At 48.2% G+C, this 20,277-nt stretch overlaps 1 protein-coding gene across 3 annotated transcripts in view; it reads left to right on the top strand.

Moving 5' to 3' along the window:
- Window positions 1-20,277, top strand: part of ATXN7L1 (ataxin 7 like 1) — a 226,426-nt gene that overhangs the window by 62,812 nt on the left and 143,337 nt on the right. For all 3 annotated transcript variants that reach the window (XM_069461565.1, XM_069461564.1, XM_069461567.1), the window contains exon 3: window positions 16,251-16,355. In XM_069461565.1, the coding sequence (XP_069317666.1) occupies window positions 16,251-16,355 (105 nt within the window). The remainder of the gene's footprint in view (window positions 1-16,250; window positions 16,356-20,277) is intronic.

Genomic DNA, 20,277 nt, shown 5'->3' with positions numbered 1-20,277 from the left:
AAAATTTCCAATTCATTCAGTCTGGCTGGAACCCAGGAATCTGTCCTACAAGTGCTCCTGAAAGATTCTGATGCTTGGTTAGGTTTGGAGCCACAAACCTGTCCTGCTGCTGCATCTCACCAGCAAAGGCAGAGGGTGCTCTGGGGACCCAGAGAGGTCTCATGCCTTGACAAGTTAGTGACATGACAGAGGCTCGAAGCACCAAGGCTACTGCTCAAGTCCCTGCCTCCTCTTCACAACAGCCAGGGCCAGAGCTGTTCCTCCACCAGATGGGATCTGGGGCATTGGGGTGAGGCCAGCAGGGGGCCACTGACTCAGAAGGTGGGTGGGCAGCAGGCCATGCCCCCAGGGGAGTGGAGAAGGAACCAGGCCAGAGAAGAAGGGCTCTTTGGCCATTTCTTTCAAAGGCCTGTGTTTGAATGAATGCATATATGCCCTCCCCAGCCACCCGTGGCCCTGTAGGGGCACTCTACAACCCACCATGGCTGGTTAGGTGGAGAGTGAAGCGTGTGACCTGCATTGGGGTCCTGTTAAGAGTCTAAGTTGAAGGTGACTGGATGGTGATCCACCAGGTGGATTTGACACAGAGGTATTAACAGAAAGTAGACTTGGGACAAGGTCTAAGTTTACCAATACAGACAACTCCAAGCTGGATAGGTTGAAGGGCTTTTGTCTTCTCACCTAAGTGTTTGGCTCTTCTAGAAAGATGAAACTGTCCACAGATACCCAGCCCCGCCCCCAGCTGTTCACACTGTGAAGCCGCTAGAATAGCAGGCGTTGAACCTCACAGAGATAGGCTGTGCCTCTGGATTGAAAACAGCATTTAAACCACAAAAAACAAAAATGATGAGCTCTGGGTAGTCCTGGAAGGGGAAAGCCCCACACTGGAGCCAGGCTGCTGTGCAGGGTGGGAGCCTCCTGCCACTGGGAATTAGGGGCTCCGAGCTGCAGTTCCTTTGGGCTGTGTGGCTGGGCTGTTGCTGGTCGTATTACAGAAAGGCAGGAGCTTTTTTTTTCCTGGTAAGCAAGAGGCAGTTTGATGGCACTATGAAATAGCTTCCTCAGGCATGCAGACCTTAAGTAAATAAAAGCACAAAAATAGCTTTTTCAAACCATGTCCTTCCAGAGCATAGTAGGATTTACTGAGAAATAGGATTGAATTCTCCCTGACTCACCTGACTGCTGAGTGGAGGAATTCAAAGGAAAGATCTGTATTTCCCCCAGCGGTTTCTGCTGAAACAGGGCCGACCGCAGGGCTTACAGCTCTCAATGGGTGACCTTTTAAAAGGCAGCTCGGGGTGTCTGAACAGCAGGCTGGGGAACGGGGGCTGAAGCCTAGCTATACCACTGCTACCCCTGAACCCAGAGATAGGAGATTCATTGTAGAACCTCTGCCCTGCCCACACGTTATAGATTAGCTTCCTGAAGTGTGAAGGCCACTGGGCAGCCCTCAGGAGAATGGGGTTGTTTTTCTGGTGGTGATGGAGGCTTGGCCCTGAAGCATCCACACCCTGACTCTCTCCCACCTGACATCGACACTGCGATTCGCCAGGTGGCTAGGCTGGCCCAGCGCTGAGGTTCAGGGTCTCACCATAGAGCACAAAAGAGGTTTTCTCTTGAGCCAAGCCGTGAGGATTAAAACTCTACAGGACATCATTAGCATTGTATTTTAGGTAGATTTTTAGAAACCTGGTTTTAAGTGGCCCCAAACCTTCCAAGGACCTAAGTATAACGCCCTGGACCACTTTCCAAGGGGTTTGGATTCCAGCACAGAACTTTATTATGGATGAAAACGCATAATGTGCTGGTATACTGGCTCTCTGAAAAAAATAAAATAAAAAGCACTGATTTGTAGTGTTTGCCAGTTTTCGAGGTGTAAGTTTCTAAATGTGAAGTTGGGAAGAAATGGGCACGGTTGGCTCTCACAGGCGATTCAGGTTGGCTCCAGCACCCCACTGAACTGTACGTGAGCCTCTAACTCAAACATCCGAAGAGCTTACAAGTAGAGGTACCTCCAAGGGGCAAACTAACCCATGTGCCAGGGGTGCCCTCGGTGATACCCCACATGTACAGAACACTCTTCCCTGTGGCTAACAGAATCTTTTAACCAGCAAGAAGTTCCATATTACCAGACTAAAACTGGGATAGACCAGTGTCAAATGACCAGGTGTCTCCATTTTAGTAGTTGTCATTGCTAGGACAATGATTGGCCAGTTTTAGGAGCTATCAGATCCCTTGAAGAGCTTGTTTAAAATGTATCCTACTAGACTCCATCCCCAAGAGAAGCTGATTCCATAGATCTGGTCTGGGGTCCAGGCATCTATATTTGCAAGCAAATTGCAGGTAGTATTCATACTCTGAGAAACCCTCATCTACCATTTACACACCCTGTGGCTTGAATGACTAGAAGTTCAAGGTCTGGTGACTTTTAAAGTAGTGATTTTATTCTCAACACTCACTGTTTTGCTCTAGTGAAACAGGACTGTTATGTTTTTTTTTAAGTACCACCATGCAAAATCTGATTCTAAATCATAATATTAAGAGCATCCCAAGCACCAGTCATGAAACGTGTTACCCCCATCTTATCCTGACAACTACCCTATTATTATCATTTCATTCTGCAGACGAGGAAACTGAGGCTCAGAGAAATTTCCCAAGGAGGTGGTGCCAGAATTCAAATCCTTGTCATTGGACTGCAAAACCTACATTCTAAGCATAACACTGAGCTGCCTCCGTTAAATAATGTTCCTCCAAGGATCTTTGGCTTTTTACTTAGCTAATTCAGGCTAAAGTTCAGTCCAATCTCATGAGCATTTAATTGAGTGCCTGTGATGCCAGCACTGGTGTAAGTTATTTCATTCGAGTAGCAGCCTCACAGGGAAGGTACAACTGCTATTTTCTGGAAGAGGAAAGGTGGATCCAGAGAGGTTCTGTGGTTTGCCCTGCGTAGCACAGCCAGCTAGCGACAGAGCGGGGATTTCCTGCTCATTTCACTACCCCACAGCTGCCCAGCTAGATTTCCTGGGTGGTTCCTTAGTCTAAATTAAGGCAGCTTTGATTCATTGGCAGTCTTTTAAGCTTTTGAGAATGTTTCTGGCAGTCTTCGTTTTTGACTGATATATGTCTGAGTCTGTATATAAAACATTAGTGTACAAATGGGGAAGACAGACATATCCACCACTATTTTTAAACACCAGATAGAGTGGGCTAAGTGCGGCAGTGAGATGCACAGAAGTGTGCAAATACAGAGAAAGCGTTGTGTCTCTGCAGGAATTGGAGAAGGCTCCCTGAAGGAGGCTACGCTAAAGTTGGACCTTGAAGGATGTGTAGGATTTCAGCGAGTATGGAGGGAGGGCTCAGGGAGGGGCAGCAGTGGGGGAGGATTTGGGGGAAGCTGAACCTGGGAACCCAGGGATTGGGGCCAGAGCCCAGGGCCCCATGAACCTGGCTAGAGTCTCCCTTTTCTCCTTGGCCCATAAATAGTTTCATGCCTGATTTGTGATTGAAGATATTGTGATTTTTCTCCTCCAGATGATCAATCTTACTTTCCATTACCTTGAAACTACTTTTTTAACCCTCTCTGTGGTGGATTTTTAATTCTTGGGCCTTTGTGCTTTAAGCCCGGGATCATCAGAGTGATCTGCCAGGGACATGGGATTGGTTTAAGGAGCTTGGATGTCATGAGAGGTGCCGGTGCTTCTTTCTGTTCTCTTAGGGCAAAGGTGTATTGCTGTCCCTCAAGAGCACTGGTGCAGTAGCCAGTCCAGCTGGAGTGACCCAGGCGCCCCTTGTAAGCATCCCATTCCCAGGAGACTTCTTTGGGATATCTCTCAACAACTTCCTGTAGGCAGACTGTCCCAATGGCTTGAGTAGTTGGACACTGATGCCCAGAGACGTTAAGCAGTTCCTTTTCACTGTCTTCTGGTTTGGCCAAGTGGACACTTCTCCTGATGGAACCAAATGGCACATTTACGTCTGAGCTGTGGTAGCGTCATTTGGGTGATCAAAGGGCACTTTGATCGTGGGTGATCTTGAAGGGCACTTGTGGGGCCCCATAGCCTTGACTAATGGCCCTCTGGGGAAAAAATGTCACAATCTCTTTGCCAGTTATGATAAACCACAACCAGAGCCAACTTCTGCTTTCTTCCCAGAGACACTAACAAGTGCCACAGGGTCAGCAGTCTCTTGCCCTGGACCCTCTGAATAGAGGGGACCAGCTCACCACTGCCATAGGACTCAATAAGGCCTGTAGGCACTGGGACCACCTGTTGTTCCTGGACACCAGGACTGGGTCTCACGGACCAGACTGGGTCTGAGCAGTGTGTCTCTTCTTCATCCTTGAATCTGCAAACAGAACACTCATGTCACCCCCCACCACTGAGCAGGGGTTGGTATGTCTGAAATAGTGGGTGGATTTTCTGGGGTGGGTATTTTCTTGACCGTGTGGGTTAGTGGTCTCCATCACTCGTTCTGGATGGTATAAGTAGCAATAGCTTGGTGGCAGAAGCCTGCCTTGATATAGTCTTGCTGGTGAAGGCCTTTACAAATGTCACATTTCCTGCAGGAGGGCTTTTTTACTCTGCTTTCAGCATGGTCCTGCAACATGTCTTCCAAGAAATCTCTCAAATTGCTGTGTTGGGACAGGTGGGTGACTGTCTCTGCGGTAAATGGATGTTGCCTGGCCCCTCGTGAGGTCAGTCAGTCCACTGCAAAATTAAAATCTCCAAGCAGTGATGCAAGACCTGGGAAGAACTTCTTTTGTAATTGTCCTAGTCTTAGCAGGGTTGCAAAAGCCCTCAATACGGCATGAGTTTGACTCCTACGGACAGCTGGCCCCACCCTGTGCCTTTGCCTGGGCTCCCTGTCTTGTTTCTATCCAAACAGAAGGAAGGTCTCTCAACATGTGAATCTCAAGAAGATGACAGACATCGAGTTCTTTGGTGTACCTTGGAGCAGCCATTTTAAGTCCAAAGTGTATGTGCATGTCAGAGAGAAGGCTGAATCCAGTTGTCTGCAAGTCAGGCTTCTATTCATACTTCGCTCCTACTGCATGAGCGGCCCTGAGATGGGACGGGGAAGACTGAGATATGCATGAGCTTTGGTGCAAGCTGTCATGCAGTTTATATGGCAGCCCTTGAAAGCCAATGGCCATTTCTTTCTGTTGGCTAAGTTTCTCTTTTTTTTCTTCTTGTTTTGTAAATTTTATTTATTCATTTATGTATTCATTTATTTTTGTAAAGCCATGTCTCATCCTTGTCACCAAAAAAAATGTGGCAAAAAGTTTGTTGTAGCAAAAAAACAGGTAGAGACCAAGCTAGATCTACCTCAGAACCACAGTACTTACCATAATGCTTCCTATGGCTGACAGAGATGATGAATTAGATAGATCATAGATAGATACATAGCCCTCACTAAACTCCTCTTAAGAGTAAACCACTCAGATTTTGTGCTTATTTGCCTTTTCCAGAGATTTCCTTTGTAGTGTGGGTGTGGTATCCCCCTCTCCTCTCTTCTCACTTGCCCATCTTCTCCAGACACACTCCCTGGTGGACCCATCATCGTAACTAAAGAGCCAGAAAGGTACTTAGAGAAGCAGTCAGTTTATCCTCCAGTCTCAGCCAGGATGCTGCAGCGAGACACCAGACTGTCCTATATGATCTCCCCTTGACCCACTTATGGTGTTCTTATAGCACTTTCTGTTCTACCTGAAAATTCTCTTTGACCATAACCTGTATTGCAAAGAAAAATATCGTGTAAGGGTCACCACTCCCTAGTCCCCAAACCCACTAACCTCTTCCCTGAAATATGGTGTCTACCTCCACCTCACAAAGAGCTCTCTTGGGGGATGGGGGGAAGCGTCATGGGAGACCCAACCTGGACCCAAGAGACGCCCCTGGATGGAGGTGGGAGGAGCCACCCAGAATCTACTGGAAACTGGCCTCATACAGACAAGCTCTTAGATTTCTCTGACTAGGGGGACTCCGGATAGGAAAAGCTTATTCCAAACAAAGAAACAAGCCAAGGCCTGAGGAAGAGTTGAGAAAAAAATGCCCAGGGAGGCCTAGTGATTTTGCAAAAACACATATTATCTCCACTGTAGTCCTCAAGGTGAAGGAAATATGGGCACAACGATTTAATTGAACATTTAAACATTTTAAGGAACCAGATAGGAGAACCTGGGAGGGAAGGGAGTCTGGTGATGACTCAAGACCATTCCAAAGCATTTGTAGGCCCCTCTACTTATCTTCTCTTTAAGGGCCACTCAGCACAAAAGCCAGAGAAAGGGAATTAATTTCCCCCAACAGGTTGACGCTTCTCTCCTCTCTCTGAGTCACAGTGAACTATATAAATTTTGCTGACAGCCCCTTAGTTGAACATGCTGTACCCATCCTTGTCCTCTGTGCAGAACTTGGGCACTGGGGCCGACTTCTGAGGGAGAAATGGGGCTGTCCTGTCACGCAGCTGATCTCTAAACCCAAGCCACCTTTGCTGGAAGAATAGCTTGGGCCAGTACACCTTACCAGGACACAGCACCCTGAAAATGGTGCCTCATCAGTCCTGAGGAGCTTGCGGTGCCAGGCCCAAAGCTACCAGCCAGGCTGGCTGGAGTGATAAGCAAGGATAGGCATAACTGGACAGGAGAAGCCTAGGTGTTCCTGTAGCTACTTGAGAGAAAGAGTCAGGCAGGGCTGGTTTTACCTCTATGGGAACATTTTTAGGGACAAATTATTGGCATTGTTGCCTAAGGCAGGCATAGGCAAAGGGGATCCCTTTGCAAAATTATTATCTTGGCTACCAGGGTCATCACTGCTCAGCCAGGCAGTCAGATACTCTGCCAGGTTGGGCTGAAATTGCCACAGTGTGCCCTGGGTGAGCACGGCTATGTGCCGGCGGGGTGTCAGGGCAGAGCTGAGACAGAGGGCAGGGAGAGGTCTAGATCCTCCAGACCCTGGATCACACACATGGTCGTAATGTAAAGAGCAGCCCCAGAGTCAGGGAATTGAGAATGGGACCAGAAGGAGCATCCAGAAAACACCCCACACCCACCCCAAACACTGGCTCTCAGGGGCCGTGGCTGGGGAGGGCTGCTGGGAGTAGCTGTGTTTGCCAGGGTAGGAGGAAGCAACCTTGGTGTGGTGGGGGACAGGAATGAATCACTTCTCTCACAGGGCCCACCGGGAGCATGCCTCCTTCTTGGTTTCGCATAGCACATGTCTTCCAAGGAGCTCAAAGAGTGAATAAATAGAGAGTTACTGACCTTGTAATCTTAGATAGCAGCATAGATATTAGGGGAATTTATTGTCATTTACTACTTCCCTCTTTGAGAGAAGAGAAAATGAAGGAGTATGGAAAATAAATCAACTTCCTGGGAACTTCAGCCTAGTTAACCTATTACCATTGATTAAGCAGCCGCCGTGTGCCAGGCTGTTTGGCTACGGAGATATAAAGGGCAGTAAGTCACAATTCCTGTCTTCCAGAAGATCCCAGTCTGGTGCGAGTCCAGTTATAAAGCAGTTACTCCACGACAGCCGACAGCCATAGGAAAGCCGTGGTCACATTGCTGAGTGAGGGCCACCCAGAGAGGGGGAGGGAGCTCCCCAGAGAAGGGGCCAGGTGAGTTGGAGAAACGAGAAGAAGGCCATAGATAATTACATGTTCTATTTTCTGCATCCTTACTGTGTGCCAGCCCCTTCATAAATAGTCATTTAATTCCAAATGAGGAAACAGAAAGAAGCTCAGAGAGGATTATCATGCCAAATGGCAGAGCCAGGATTTGAACTTGGGGCTGCTGAACTCCAGGGCCCAGCAGTCAGGCACTGCATGTTTAAGGCCCATCTCTAATAGTGTTTGTTCTAAACTCTGGGCTTTGCTGGTCTGGGGCCTGAGACCCAAGGAAGTATCCCGGGACCTGTAGCGCCCTTGCCTCGGTATGCCTTGAACGTGTGCCTTCAAATGTCCTTCTGCTGAGGAAGGGGGATTAGGCTGTCTCATGTGCTCCTGTTGGTTGGTTGGTTGGGGTTGGGGTCTGGAGGGGACGTCCGGTTCCTGCAGCATAACGGGGAGCTTCCTCCTGCCCCCTGTGTTTCCCAGCGCTCACCTGCTACCAGGCCTGGCTCCTAGCTCCAGCCAGCCAAGGGGCTTCCTTGCAGCCCAGCCCAGCAAGAAGAGGCTGGGAGCCATTTTCACCCTTGGATTGTAAGAGAAGAAAAGCTCCGCTCCTGCCGCCTGCACACGCCTGCCTGCTCTCATCCACGCGGGAGAGCTCAGGCTGCTGTTTGCCTTGCTCGTCCCCTTGCTTCGGTTTCCCTTTGCAGATTTCACTGATGTTGAAACCCTCACAGTGGGCCCTTGGTTTTCAGAGAAGTGAAAAACAGAAAGAGATCCCATTTTCCTAGAGGGGCATTCAGCATTCTACTGGGGAAGTGGGAGGTGTCAGGTCTGAGGTCATTTTCAGACCCCAGCTTGTTTTGTTCTATGAATTGAAGGAGATTTTGAGAGCTGAGGAACAAAAATAAAATCACTCTATCAGAGCAAAGGAGAAACATTTTTGTATATCCCCTCAAGCTTTCTATGTCGTGTAAGTGATTAAAATGCAACTGAAAACTCTGCTAGCAAAAAGAAAAAGAAAAATTAATAAAAACTGTATAATGAGCACATTAAGATTAATAAGGGGAGGCTGGGCACAGTTGCTAATGCCTGTAATCCTAGCACTTTGGGAGGCCAAGGCAGGAGGATCTCTTGAGGTCAGGAGTTCGAAACCAGTGTGAGCAAGAGTAAGACCCCATCTCTACCAAAAATAGAAAAAAATAGCTGAGCATGATGGCATGCGCCTGTAGTCCCCGCTACCCAGGAGGCTGCAGCAGGAAGATCGCTTGAGCCCAGGACTTTGGGGTTGCAGTGAGCTATGATAACACCACTGCACTCTAGCCAGGGCGACAGAGCGAGACTCTGTCTCAAAAAAAAAAAAAAAAAAAAGATTAATAGGAGAAAAGAAGGCTCTTAGGACCAGCCACTCTGTGTCCTGATTCAAATCTGCTGGAGTCAGTCGTAGGTGTCCTTGAACCACAGCGGCTGTTTTTCTCAATAATTTGGCCTAAGCTCATGTAAGTGGAAGCCCACAAATCAAAACCATTTTCAGCCACCAGCACATCTTTTTGATAGTTTTCCAAAGAAGTTCAGTGGTGGCTGGTCCTCTGGCCATCGTCACAGGGTTGTCACATCCTTAGGTCCTACTGAGATCTAGGAGTCCAGTTACTTCCTAAGGAGCAGAGACTGACTTTTTAGGCAGGGCTCACGTCTACCTTCCTGGAAAGAGCTTGGCCTGTAGAAATTAACATAAATACAATCCTATTTCTTTTCATTACAATATTTTTTAGAGTACGTTAAAAAGAGAAGCATAGTTTTAAAATTATATTTTTAATATGCTATAGTATATAGCATGTGCCACCTTGACATTTTTACAATTCCTATAGCAACTAAAGTTTCACAACCATGAAAAGACTTTTGGGAAAATCTAAAACCATTTTCTGGGGCATTATTCTTTTTTTTCCAAGAAACTGAGATTCAAGGTTGTCTATGTTGCTGTCTTCTTTTGCCCAGCGGGATTCCCACTGCGGGATTCTGTATAGCGATCATGGATATTACCGATGGCCAATAGGTCTTCAAAGCAGTCTGCTTCTTGCAGCTTCTCTGCATCCTGTGCTTCACTCGAAATTCCTGCTTGCAAAAGGAAGGAATCAACCCTCACTTACTTTTCCTTAAGTTTTTCATCATCGGAGCTCTCACCAGTTGTTGCTTCATAATGTCGAAGTCTGGAGCCTTGCAAGGTATCCAGGGACAAATTCAAAGGCGCACAACATCTAGTTTGATCCTGAATCCACAAAACCAGCTGTCTTCTCATCTTAGAAACAAGCCCTGTACAAATAGTGAATTGGAAATGTCACCCTGCCTTTTCCTTAACTGTAACCATTTTTAAAAAGTGAATACCAGATATAAGCTAAAGTTTATAAACACAACTTGGCTTGTCAAAAGTGTTCTCCCTAGGAAGCTGTTTGTCTTAAATAAAATGCTACTCCCATTCTTCCGGTTTCTTTCTCAATATTGACTTCAGAAGCAGTTTACCAGCTGCACTGGGAAATCAAGAGTTAGTAGTTTACTTTCCTAGAAACTATTATATTGTCCCAAACTTTGGGTCTCCTTACATCACAACCGGCTCTACTCTCTCCTTCCCTCCTCTGCCATCTGGGGGCGGGGATGGGGAGGGCTCAGGGAGAGGGAGAGCCGGGCAGAGGCCTGGGGGAACCTCAGTGCTATCCGGAATCGAATCGAGTGAGTGTGCCAGACCAAGTTGATAACGTGAGTGCGATTGGGTCCGCCATGAATGAGAATTGTACCAGAAATTAAATAAGGGAAGTGGAGGACTTGCCGCTCTAAACAGAAGCACTGAGAATAGCCTATGTGTGATAAATTTATAAGCAGCACTGGTTTAATGCTATGAGCCTGATCTGTGAATAATCTCCTGAATTACCCTTAATAAGTACACATTAAGTCGACAGACGTTGGAAGGAGCTCCAATAACTTGATTATGCCCTCCCTTCCCGCCCATGACAACTTACGGCCTCTCTGTGCTCATTTCGTACAGGAAGTGATCAACATGTTTACCTGGCTCAGTTATACATAAGTTCTTGGGTTAATAATTGATGCCGTAACTGTGATTTTATATTAATATGATGATTTCCTCCCAATTTCACAAAAGCCTGTCTGCATCCCGGTGTGGTAGATGATGAACATAATTGTCTCCATTTTATAGCTGGGGAAATCGAGCCAGGGAAGAATGATGCCAGAGTGGGCGCTAGTCAGTGGTGTGCTGGTTAAGTGCTTTAACAACCAGCTCTCCGAGGGAAGAAGTCCTGGTCTGTAGTGGATGCTGATTTTTGTGGGGTAAATACTCCCACCTTGGCCAATTCAAGCTACCAACATGCTGTCACCCAACGCACAGTTAGGAAGAGAGGTACACAGTCAGCTCTGTGGGCTGGTACAAGCTTGCTGTGGCATATAACTGACACTAATGATTCGGTTCATGGCTTTAGGCTCTCGGATAACCACTGAAGACCAACTCAGACCTCTATAAATCCCAAATTAACTCTCAGGTTCTGCTTAGACTTTGACTAACTAGATTGCCTTAAAGAGTGTTTTTCAAACTTGGAGTTGTGACCCATTAAAGGGTGCTGAAATTAATTTAGGTATCTCAGTGAGCATGTTTTTAATGAAATAGAATAGAGTAAAAGAAAAAAGACATGAGTAGAACTGACTGGAAAATATCAAAGTGTAGCCCACATGTTTCAATGATAGATGATGGATGGATGGGTGGGTGGGTGGGTGGACGGATAAATATAGATAGATATATGTCTATAATGGATTGGGGTAAAAAACTAAAAAATACTGACCCAGAAGCAAATGTACCTCTGTTTCCCCATCTGCAAAATGGAGCTAATGGAGTTTGCCCCGTTCCTGCCTGTGATCGGGCCCAGAGGATGACTGAGGTCACGGGGTGATAACACAATGGTGGTGCTAGTGCCCTATCTCATCTACAGTTGATCCATTTGCAAGAGTAAAATGGGGCAAAACAGACAAGTTTGGCTTCATCTCTTTGTGGATGGCTGCACATTGTGTTTGAAACTGGGCTAAGTCCCATCCTCTTTGGGCACAGATTTTCCTGGCATCCAGCCACAGCCCAGAGAGCCCTCCTCTGTCCACACATTGCACACATGTGCATGTGTGCACACATGAAGTTCTGCAGGTCTGAGGGATCCGCCTTCCCAGGAGGTCTGCTGTGAGTGGTCGTGAGGAAGAGTGAAAGACTGTCGCCTGGAGCAGGGAGGTGACTTTGGTTAAGCTTTCTCCACACTCTGTCCTGAATCCCTCCTGGAAGAAGATACAAGGCTAGGCAGCTTTTAGGAGCCCTCACAGCAACCCCATGAGGCAGGAACTGTTAGCCCCATTTCGTAGATGAGGAAACACACTGGGAAAGGTTCAGTACCTTCCCTGAGGTCGCACGGCTAGTGAGCGCCGTCCTCCAAACCCGCCTTCTGACCCCAGTCTGTCCTCATGCCAACAGCTCCCTTGGAGCTTTAGGACAGCCCTGGGCAGCCCATTAGTCGTCCAGGAAACCCTTCCAAACTGGTATTTTCATCTGTGAAATGGGATCTTGCTCTATGTAAGCAGCATTTTGCTGAGCAAAAAGAACAGGCTTCGGAGTCAGAGTGTCCTAGAATCTCATGCTACATTTTACAAATCACTGCCATGGAATCTCAGACAAATGTCTTTACTTTCATTCCCTTGCCTGGAAAGTGGAGATGTTGACAACTTCATAGGTTAATTATGAAGATAAATTAAGATAATATTATCATATCACAAAGTCGAAAAGGATATATATTAGTATGTCAACAGTGGTTATCACCAGCTGGTAGCATTACAGGTGGTTTCACTTTTCACTTTTTTGCCCATCTTTATTCAGTGGTGCACCAGTAAATGTTTAACAACCAACTCTCCGAAAGAAAAGAAAAACCCCGATTTGTAGTGTTTGCCCATTTCCATGGTGTAAATACTCCCACTGTGGCTAATTTCAAGGTACTGCGGTGACAGTGAACATGGAGTTGAGAAGAGGTATGCGCAATTGACTCTCACAAGCCAGTACAAACCCACTTCAGCACACCACTGTGCTTATTTTTCACTGTGCACTGAATGTTTTACCTAGGGATAAATTAAAAGAGAGAGAGAGAGAATGAATGAATAGAGCACCTAGCATTATGCCTGGCATTAGTTTTCATCTCTCCCTGTCTTCCCTCCCTCCTTCATTCCCGGGGCTGTACTGCTCTAACCAAACAACACACTGACTGTCAACGCCTGACCATGTGAAGAGGGATCTTCCTGGGAGCCAAGTGCCCTTCCCTTTGCTCCCCGTCTGCAGGCTCTCAGAAGCTGGGCAGCCGGCAGAGGAGATCGGAAGGAAGGCCGGCTCGCTGAGGAATAATCAGGCAGGCAAGCGGGCCCTCTCACTTTCCGAGGGAGACATGCACTGAGCAGACATGTAGAAGGTTGAAACTGCCCTGGAGGGAACCTGAGAAAAGTCCCAGCCAGTAAAGGGCCTTGCAGGAAACACAGCCCCAGGTGGCCCCAGTCTCTGACCAGCCTAACCTTTACCTTCAACTCAGGGACATAACAGATGTGTGTACGTGGGGGTGGGGAGACAGGGTGGCTCTACAGGTCTCTGGGGCATCGGTGGTGGCCTGACAGGCACCAACAGGCCATCCAGCACGTGTGACAAAGGTGTAGAGACACATTCCCCACACCCTCCCTTGTCTGGTCTCAGCCTCCCAGCGCTTGGAGGTTTCTGGTGCCAGAGTAGGTGCTCAAGAAATGTTTATGAATGCCTGGTTTCGAGGGGTTTTTGAAAAATTTTAAATTCATGATTATCTTTTATTCCTTCATGGCTTGACCTGTTGCAGAAAGGATGTCAGGCAGCTCAATAAATGCTTATTGAATAAATAAATAAGTCTTAGCCCTCGTCTGCTCCTGGTTTGATGTATTCCTGGATATAAAACATGACTTTAAATCTAATTGAGATGCAAAGTGTTAATAAAGGTTTCTGGTGACTTTTTTTATTTTAAATTTCATCTGGCTTTTCTATATTTTTCAAATGTATCTTCAGAGAACATGGGTCCCTTTCGTTATTTAAAAATTGAATATATGTTATAAATATAAGCAACGTGTCAATAAACAGTAAAGCCAGGGCGGTGTCCGCAGTTCAGGCCTGAGCAGCAGCTCCCCTGCTCTGAGGCACGAAACTGAGGCCACGGGGCCTCCCTGGACTCAGGCCTGCACGTTGGCTGGGCCTGGCACAGGCCCCCGCATCCGGCACTCTTGTCCCCTGCCTGCCTGGCACTGACGAGCGATGCTCCCTCCAGTCACTCCCAGCAGACGGCGTGTGCAAGTGGAGAGGGATGAGTCCTTGAGAGCGTCACTCGCCGGCCACATCTGCCAGAAACCCAGTCGAGCCTGCGTCCCCAGTCCCTGCTGGTCACCCACTGTGGGGCAAGCTGCATCTTCAGGCACTGCTGTGGGAGCCCCACTCTTCCGGTCACAGGCTCCCTCCAGGGCGAGTGGGGGTCTCCGCCCTGTGCCACGACAAATGTGCCCATTTCATGTCCCTCAGGGCTGCTCTGAGAAGGGAGCGCAGAGCGGCTGGGGCCTCCCCTGAAGCATTTGCTGGGCCGTAAGTGAGCCCTTCTCACATGATGAGGAGATCAGCTCTCTCTCTGGCCCAGGATTGCAGTTGGGGGAACCATTGTGTGTGGGGGCGCTTCATTAAGGACACGGGTCAAGTCTAGCAAATGGAGGCTTGTGGGGTTCCCAGTCAGAGGAAATTTAACTTCTCCATCAACCCTGTCCGTGGCTGTGGCTCCCCTGCTGTCAGAGCCCAGTGACCCACCTCGAGCCGGGCAGCTGAGAGAGGCAGGGCGGGGGTGCAGGGCGGCGGTGCAGGGCGGCGGTGCCCGCCAGGTGGGCGCCACCTCCACCCAGTGGCGCACAAGGAGCTGTGGCCCTGAGTTTCCTCACAACTGACGTTTTTTTATTGACAGCTTTATTGAGATATAATTCACATACCACATAATGCACCCACTTAAAGTGCACAATTCAGTGGTTTTTATTATATTCCCAGACTAGTGCGACCATCATCACTATCAATCTTAGAACGTTTTCATTGACCCGCAAAGAAACCCTGCACCCTTTAGCAGTCCCCCTCCAATTGCTCCCGGCCCCCAGCCCAAGCCGAGCACTTAGCCACCTTCTGTCTCTGTGGATTCGCCTGTTCTGGACATTTCGTGTGAGCCGTCATACGGGACATGGCCTTTTGTGTCTGGCTCTGCCCACTTAGCAGAACGTTTTCTAGGTTCATCCACGCTGTGCCTGGATCGCTGCTTCACCCCTCTCAGTGCGTCAACAGTATCCATTGCAGAGATACGACGTTTGTTTATCTGCTCATCAGTGGTGGGCGCTGGGGTTGTTCCCACGTTTTGGCTATTCTGGATAATGCTGCTGTGAACATCCATGTGCAGAGTTCTGTGTGGACATACGTGTTCTTGCCTCTTAGGTATATACCACATAACTGATCTTTTAACAATATATTAATGTGTCTGATCACGTCACTGCTTTGCTTAAAATCTCGGCAGCTTCCCATTGTTCTTAAACTCAGGTTCAAAATGCTTCCCTTGGTCTACAAGGCTCACAGCTCTGGGCCCTCCCCAGCCTCACCCCCACTGCCCCCCTATTCTACTGTTCCCGCCAAGGGGCCCAGAGCTCCTCCTAGGCACAGAACTGCTTCCATGCTTAAGCTTGGAACTTTCCTCCTTCCCCACCCGGCCCTTTGTTTCTGTAACACCCTACTCAGCGAGGGTTTCTCAGATGACATGCCCCTCCTCAAGGAGGCATTCTCCACCACCACAGACCAGGTTAGGTCCACCTGTCACACACTATCAGGGGACCCCGGGCATCTCCTTCTTAGCACTTACCACAGTCACCACCAGTGACAACTAGTGTGATTAATGTTTCTCTCTTCTGCTACCGTGAGCTCCAGGAGAGCAAGGAACTAACTCACTGTTGTTCCCCAGTGTTCCCCAGCACCTAGCACGGTGCCTGGCACACGTCGGCGCTCAGCAGATATTCACCTCATGGGCAATGACAGCAGCAGACAGGCTGCTTGTCCAGAGGATGCCTTTGGCCTCGGTATCTCCCTCAGGTGAAGGGGACTGCTGAGGCCAAGATGACTCCTCCTTCTCTCCCCAGCCCCAGACACCCCTCACTCGCCTGAGGGACGACTGCTTAAACAGAAATGAGGTTGGGGGAGTCAATCCTGAAATAAATGGGGCCTCAGTGGGTCCCAGCTAACACCTGGCTCTCTCAAGACAGGGCGATTCTTACAGCCTCTGACTCGGGCGGCCTCCACCCCAAGGACCGCGGTGGGGGCAGTCCATTTCCGAGGGGGAAGCGAGAAGGGATTCTCTGCGGCAGTTGCTTCTCTGAGAGGCGGGAGCTGCGTTATGACAAACCACATTCCCTTTAGTAAAGATTATTGCTTTTCTGTGTGTCTTGTTTGAAAAACTGTCCTTGAAGGAATTCCAAGAGGAAACTGTACACCTTCTGAGACTTAATTGCTTTTTCAAAAAACACTGTTTTCGTTTCCCCCACAGATATGCACTTATTTGGCCATTATCCGGCACATGACGACTTCTATCTCGTAGTGTGCAGCGCCTGTAACCAGGTCGTCAAGCCACAGGTTTTCCAGTCGCACTGCGGTAAGTGGACCCCTGCCCCCGGCAGGCGCATCGGCGCTGCCACTCTGGGGACGGTCACCTCCCCCTTGGCTCCCCCGTAGGGTCTGGCCCTGTGTCTGTCTTAGCCCAGGGCTGTGGGTAAACTCTTCCTGGGGCTGCAGGGTAACTATTTTGGGAGCTATAGTCCTTCTGCTGAAATGCTCCATCCTGTCAGAACAAATGAGAGAAAACCCGAAATTTGTCTCGGTAGATGGGACTAGACTGCAACTATCCGTCCAAACTGGCAGTGGCCTCTGCAGGTGACCAAGGGGAGGGAGAGCATCGGCCTGAGGAGTCAGTCACTCCTGCACCCTGGCATTTTCTCCCTCCAGATTTGTGAACACACACAGAGGGCTGGACCCGAGGGCAGCCCAGCTCGTGGGCCGTTGGGGTCAGGTTCCACGCCTCCTTTTCCAAGAATCTCCCTTGTTAGGGAAAATCCAGGTGTGGCTGGGAACTGCTTTCCCTCTGTATCTTAACATCCTTGGCATAATAAATTTTTTTAATTGGTGAACAGCAAACTGTGGACTCCATTTAATGCAGCTGCCGTGGACATAGCAGACACAGTCCACGTGGCCACTCCCCTCAGGGATGAATAAACAGCTATTTGATCTTAGACAAGAAGTCACTTCACCTTTCTGGGTGGAAGTTTCCTTATCTTTAATAGGGAATTGGACCAGACGATTTCCAAAGTTGTAATACGCTGTTAAGTCCAGAGCCAGTGTCTCCCAATCTTTTTATTTAAGCCACATGCCCTTTGGATGAACATAAAATCTGAACGCCCTCCTTTATTACATTTTCAAAGTTCGTTCAATATTGTGCCTTAAAAAATCAAAGCAATTGTAATATTGAATGTGCTTTTGCACATGACACACCGTTCCCCGTTCTCACACTCTGAATTTCTGTCTTTCTCCCACCCCTTCAGTTATCACTATTCTGCAACAGACATGAAATAAAGGGAGTTGAGCTTATCTAAGCTCTTTAACAAATGCATTGGTGACGATGGAATAGTTTATATATATACTAATATCACCTGTGAATATGTGTCTGTATATGTATATGATATATACATATCTATACATCTGCATCTGTGTATATACTGTAGGTATATTTTGTGTCTGTAACATGTAGAAAGAGAATCCAAGCTTAAGGGGCATTTCTGTGAGTTGGTCCAAGACTTTCCAACTGGCACAAGGCCAAGAAAGGGCCCTAGAAAGTGCTATAGGAGAAAGGAGCTCTGGCCCAAGGCCAAGGCTTCTGCCCCTCCCTTCAGCCAGCTCTGCATCCTTGGGCTACTTCCTTGATGTCTCAGGCCTTTAGTTTCCTTGTCTCTACCATGACGAGGTGACTTCTGTGAACACGTCTACCTGTAACATTTTCATTTCTGGCAGAGTGAGCACGAAAAGAGCAAGTCATGTGCTCGGCACAAGTCGACCTTCTTGCTCAGTGCTCTGTAGCAAATGACCCTCTCTTCCACCTGGAAGAGAGAAAAGGTCAAACCTCTCCAAAGAGAAATAGTCAGAGACCCAGAGGTGGTGTCACCAGCTGCGGCCACAGGTGGAGAAACCAAAGCAGAGCAGAGGCAAGAAGGTCCCACCCAGCCAATCCTTCAGTGAACAGCCGTGGAAGCCCTGTGTGTTTCAACAGAATGCAGCCGATAGATTATCCTGAATACAGACCTCATTCATTCATTCACAGGGATGTGCTTCTGTTCTGAGGGATCCCGCGGTTTACAAAACAAGCAAAAATCCTGGCCCTCATGGGGATCGCATTCTATTGTAAGCTGTCAGAACCTACCCTGGGAACTGAATTCACTGGCAGTCTTTGATGCAAGGATCCTGGGATCCCACTGTGCCCTGCAGAATTCTGCCTGTGGGCAAGGTCCCATCTAGCCAGCAGAGGATCCTCTAGGGCTCGGCACAGCTGATACACAGCCTCCCTCTGGCCTAGGGCTTTGGTGCAAGAGCGGAGTGTCAGCTTAGGGGAGACCCTTTGTGACCACATGCTCAGAGCAGTGGCAGTAAATTAGTTTGGGACACTGGGGTTATTGACCTCATCGCTTGAAGCCTGGTCTTCATTAAGCTTCTTGCTGAACCAGCTGACAGCAGCAATGGGAATGGAACCAGAACTCAACAAATTGAGGCACCAAAGCTTCTTTTGTCTTTCAGGTGTGTGTCCCAAGAATACAAAACTTGTATTTATCAAGGCCAGGAGAGGATGCAAGGCAGAGCTTAGAACCATAGCAGCTCTTCAGGGGCAGTGTTTTTTAGTTTCCCTAAGAATTCTTCCTATAGTTTCATGATTGTCTTAGTCAACATAACTTCAGGCTGTTACAACAGAATGTCATAGACTGGGTGGCTTACAAACAACAGAAATTGATTGCTCACAGTTCTGGAGGCTGGAAGTCTGAGATCAGGGTGCCAGCACGGTTGGATTCTGGTGAGGCCCTCTTCTGGGTTGCAGACTTGTATCCTCACATGGTGGAAAGAGGGCAAGAGAGCTCTTTGGCGTCCGTTTTATAAGGGCACTAATACCATTCACAAGGGCTCCACCCTCATGACCTAATTACCTTCCAAAGGCCCCACCTCCTAATATCACTTTGAGGGTTAGGATTTAAACATATGAATTTGGTGTGGAGGACACAAACATTCAGTCCATAAAAATATTCTTTTTTTTGCTGTTTTACCTTGTATGACTGGCCTTGTTGTGTTCAACAAGTTAATAAGAATGCCATTGTGCTAAGTGCCTGGCACTGTGCCACCTGCTTTCCGTACCTTTGAGCATGTAATCCTCTCAACAGCCCTGCAAAGTAGGTGCTGATATTATACCCATTTTGGAGCTGAGGAACCTAAGGCTCAGGAGGTTCGGTGCCTTGGCCCAGGTCTCCGAGCTGGGCAGGTGTGCAGCCTGATTGTGAAGGCAGGCGGCTTCTCTCCAGAGTGAGGGAAGTAATGCTTGGTCCCGTCTCATTGCCACTCTACACAGATGGCATGACCCTCCTACCCTTCCCAATCCAAGGCTCAACCCATTCACTTACTGGGGAGCACATCGTTATACATGGGTTCAACCTTGGTTTGGTTAGCTGCAGGACTTGTTTTCAAATGGAATCTCATGTAGAGTCCCAATCTATAAGTATATATGGAAAGCAGAGCTGTTGGGGTTAAAACTCTGGTGGAGTCAAGCCCCGCCTACCTGGCCTTCTCCTGACTTTCCCCCACCCCCACCCACCAGGGCTCCATAGAACGTGATTTGAAGTTTGTTGATGTAGAGGAGAGAACATGGGTTTTGGAGTCGGGCAGAGTGATTCACGTGATTAACTGTATGACCTTGGGCAGGTCACCTCATCTCTCTTTTCACCTCAGTTTCTTTGTCTGTAAAATGGGTACTCTGCCTGCTCATGGGGTTGTTGGGCCAGTATGGCTGGTGTGAGGCTTAGGGTTCATTTCCTCCTCCCTTCTCTCCATGGCGTTCCCCACTGCCCCCAGCTGGATGAGATCTTCCCCCCTAATATCCACAGAACTCTGTTCTCCTGTGCCAAGTCCCACCTTCTGCCACGCAGTTATCTGACTCAGCTTCTAGGACCTTTTCAGACCTGAGAATGTACCTTTTCAATCCTGTGTTCCCGGCTTTCAGAAAATGAGTTCATCATGGGTGCACGGCAGCATTCAAGATCTTGATGTACCGGTCATTTAAGTTAAATTGAAAAAAGTGTGTGTGTGTGTGTGTGTGTGTGTGTGTGTATTTACGCAGTGACTTGTGGGGACTTTAGAAATTGGTAGTTAAAGGAAAACCGTTTCTTACTCAACACTTCTGACACCAAATGTGTGGGCTTTCCATACCAAGGGAATTCTCTGCATGCACCAGATGGGTGTCCTTCAGTTTAATTCAACTCTGACACTAGCTA

This window comes from Eulemur rufifrons, chromosome 29, assembly GCF_041146395.1.
Source record: "Eulemur rufifrons isolate Redbay chromosome 29, OSU_ERuf_1, whole genome shotgun sequence".
Classification (NCBI taxonomy): domain Eukaryota; kingdom Metazoa; phylum Chordata; class Mammalia; order Primates; family Lemuridae; genus Eulemur; species Eulemur rufifrons.
Note: the sequence above shows the minus strand (reverse complement) of the source record. Positions and strands in the feature narration are given on the sequence as shown.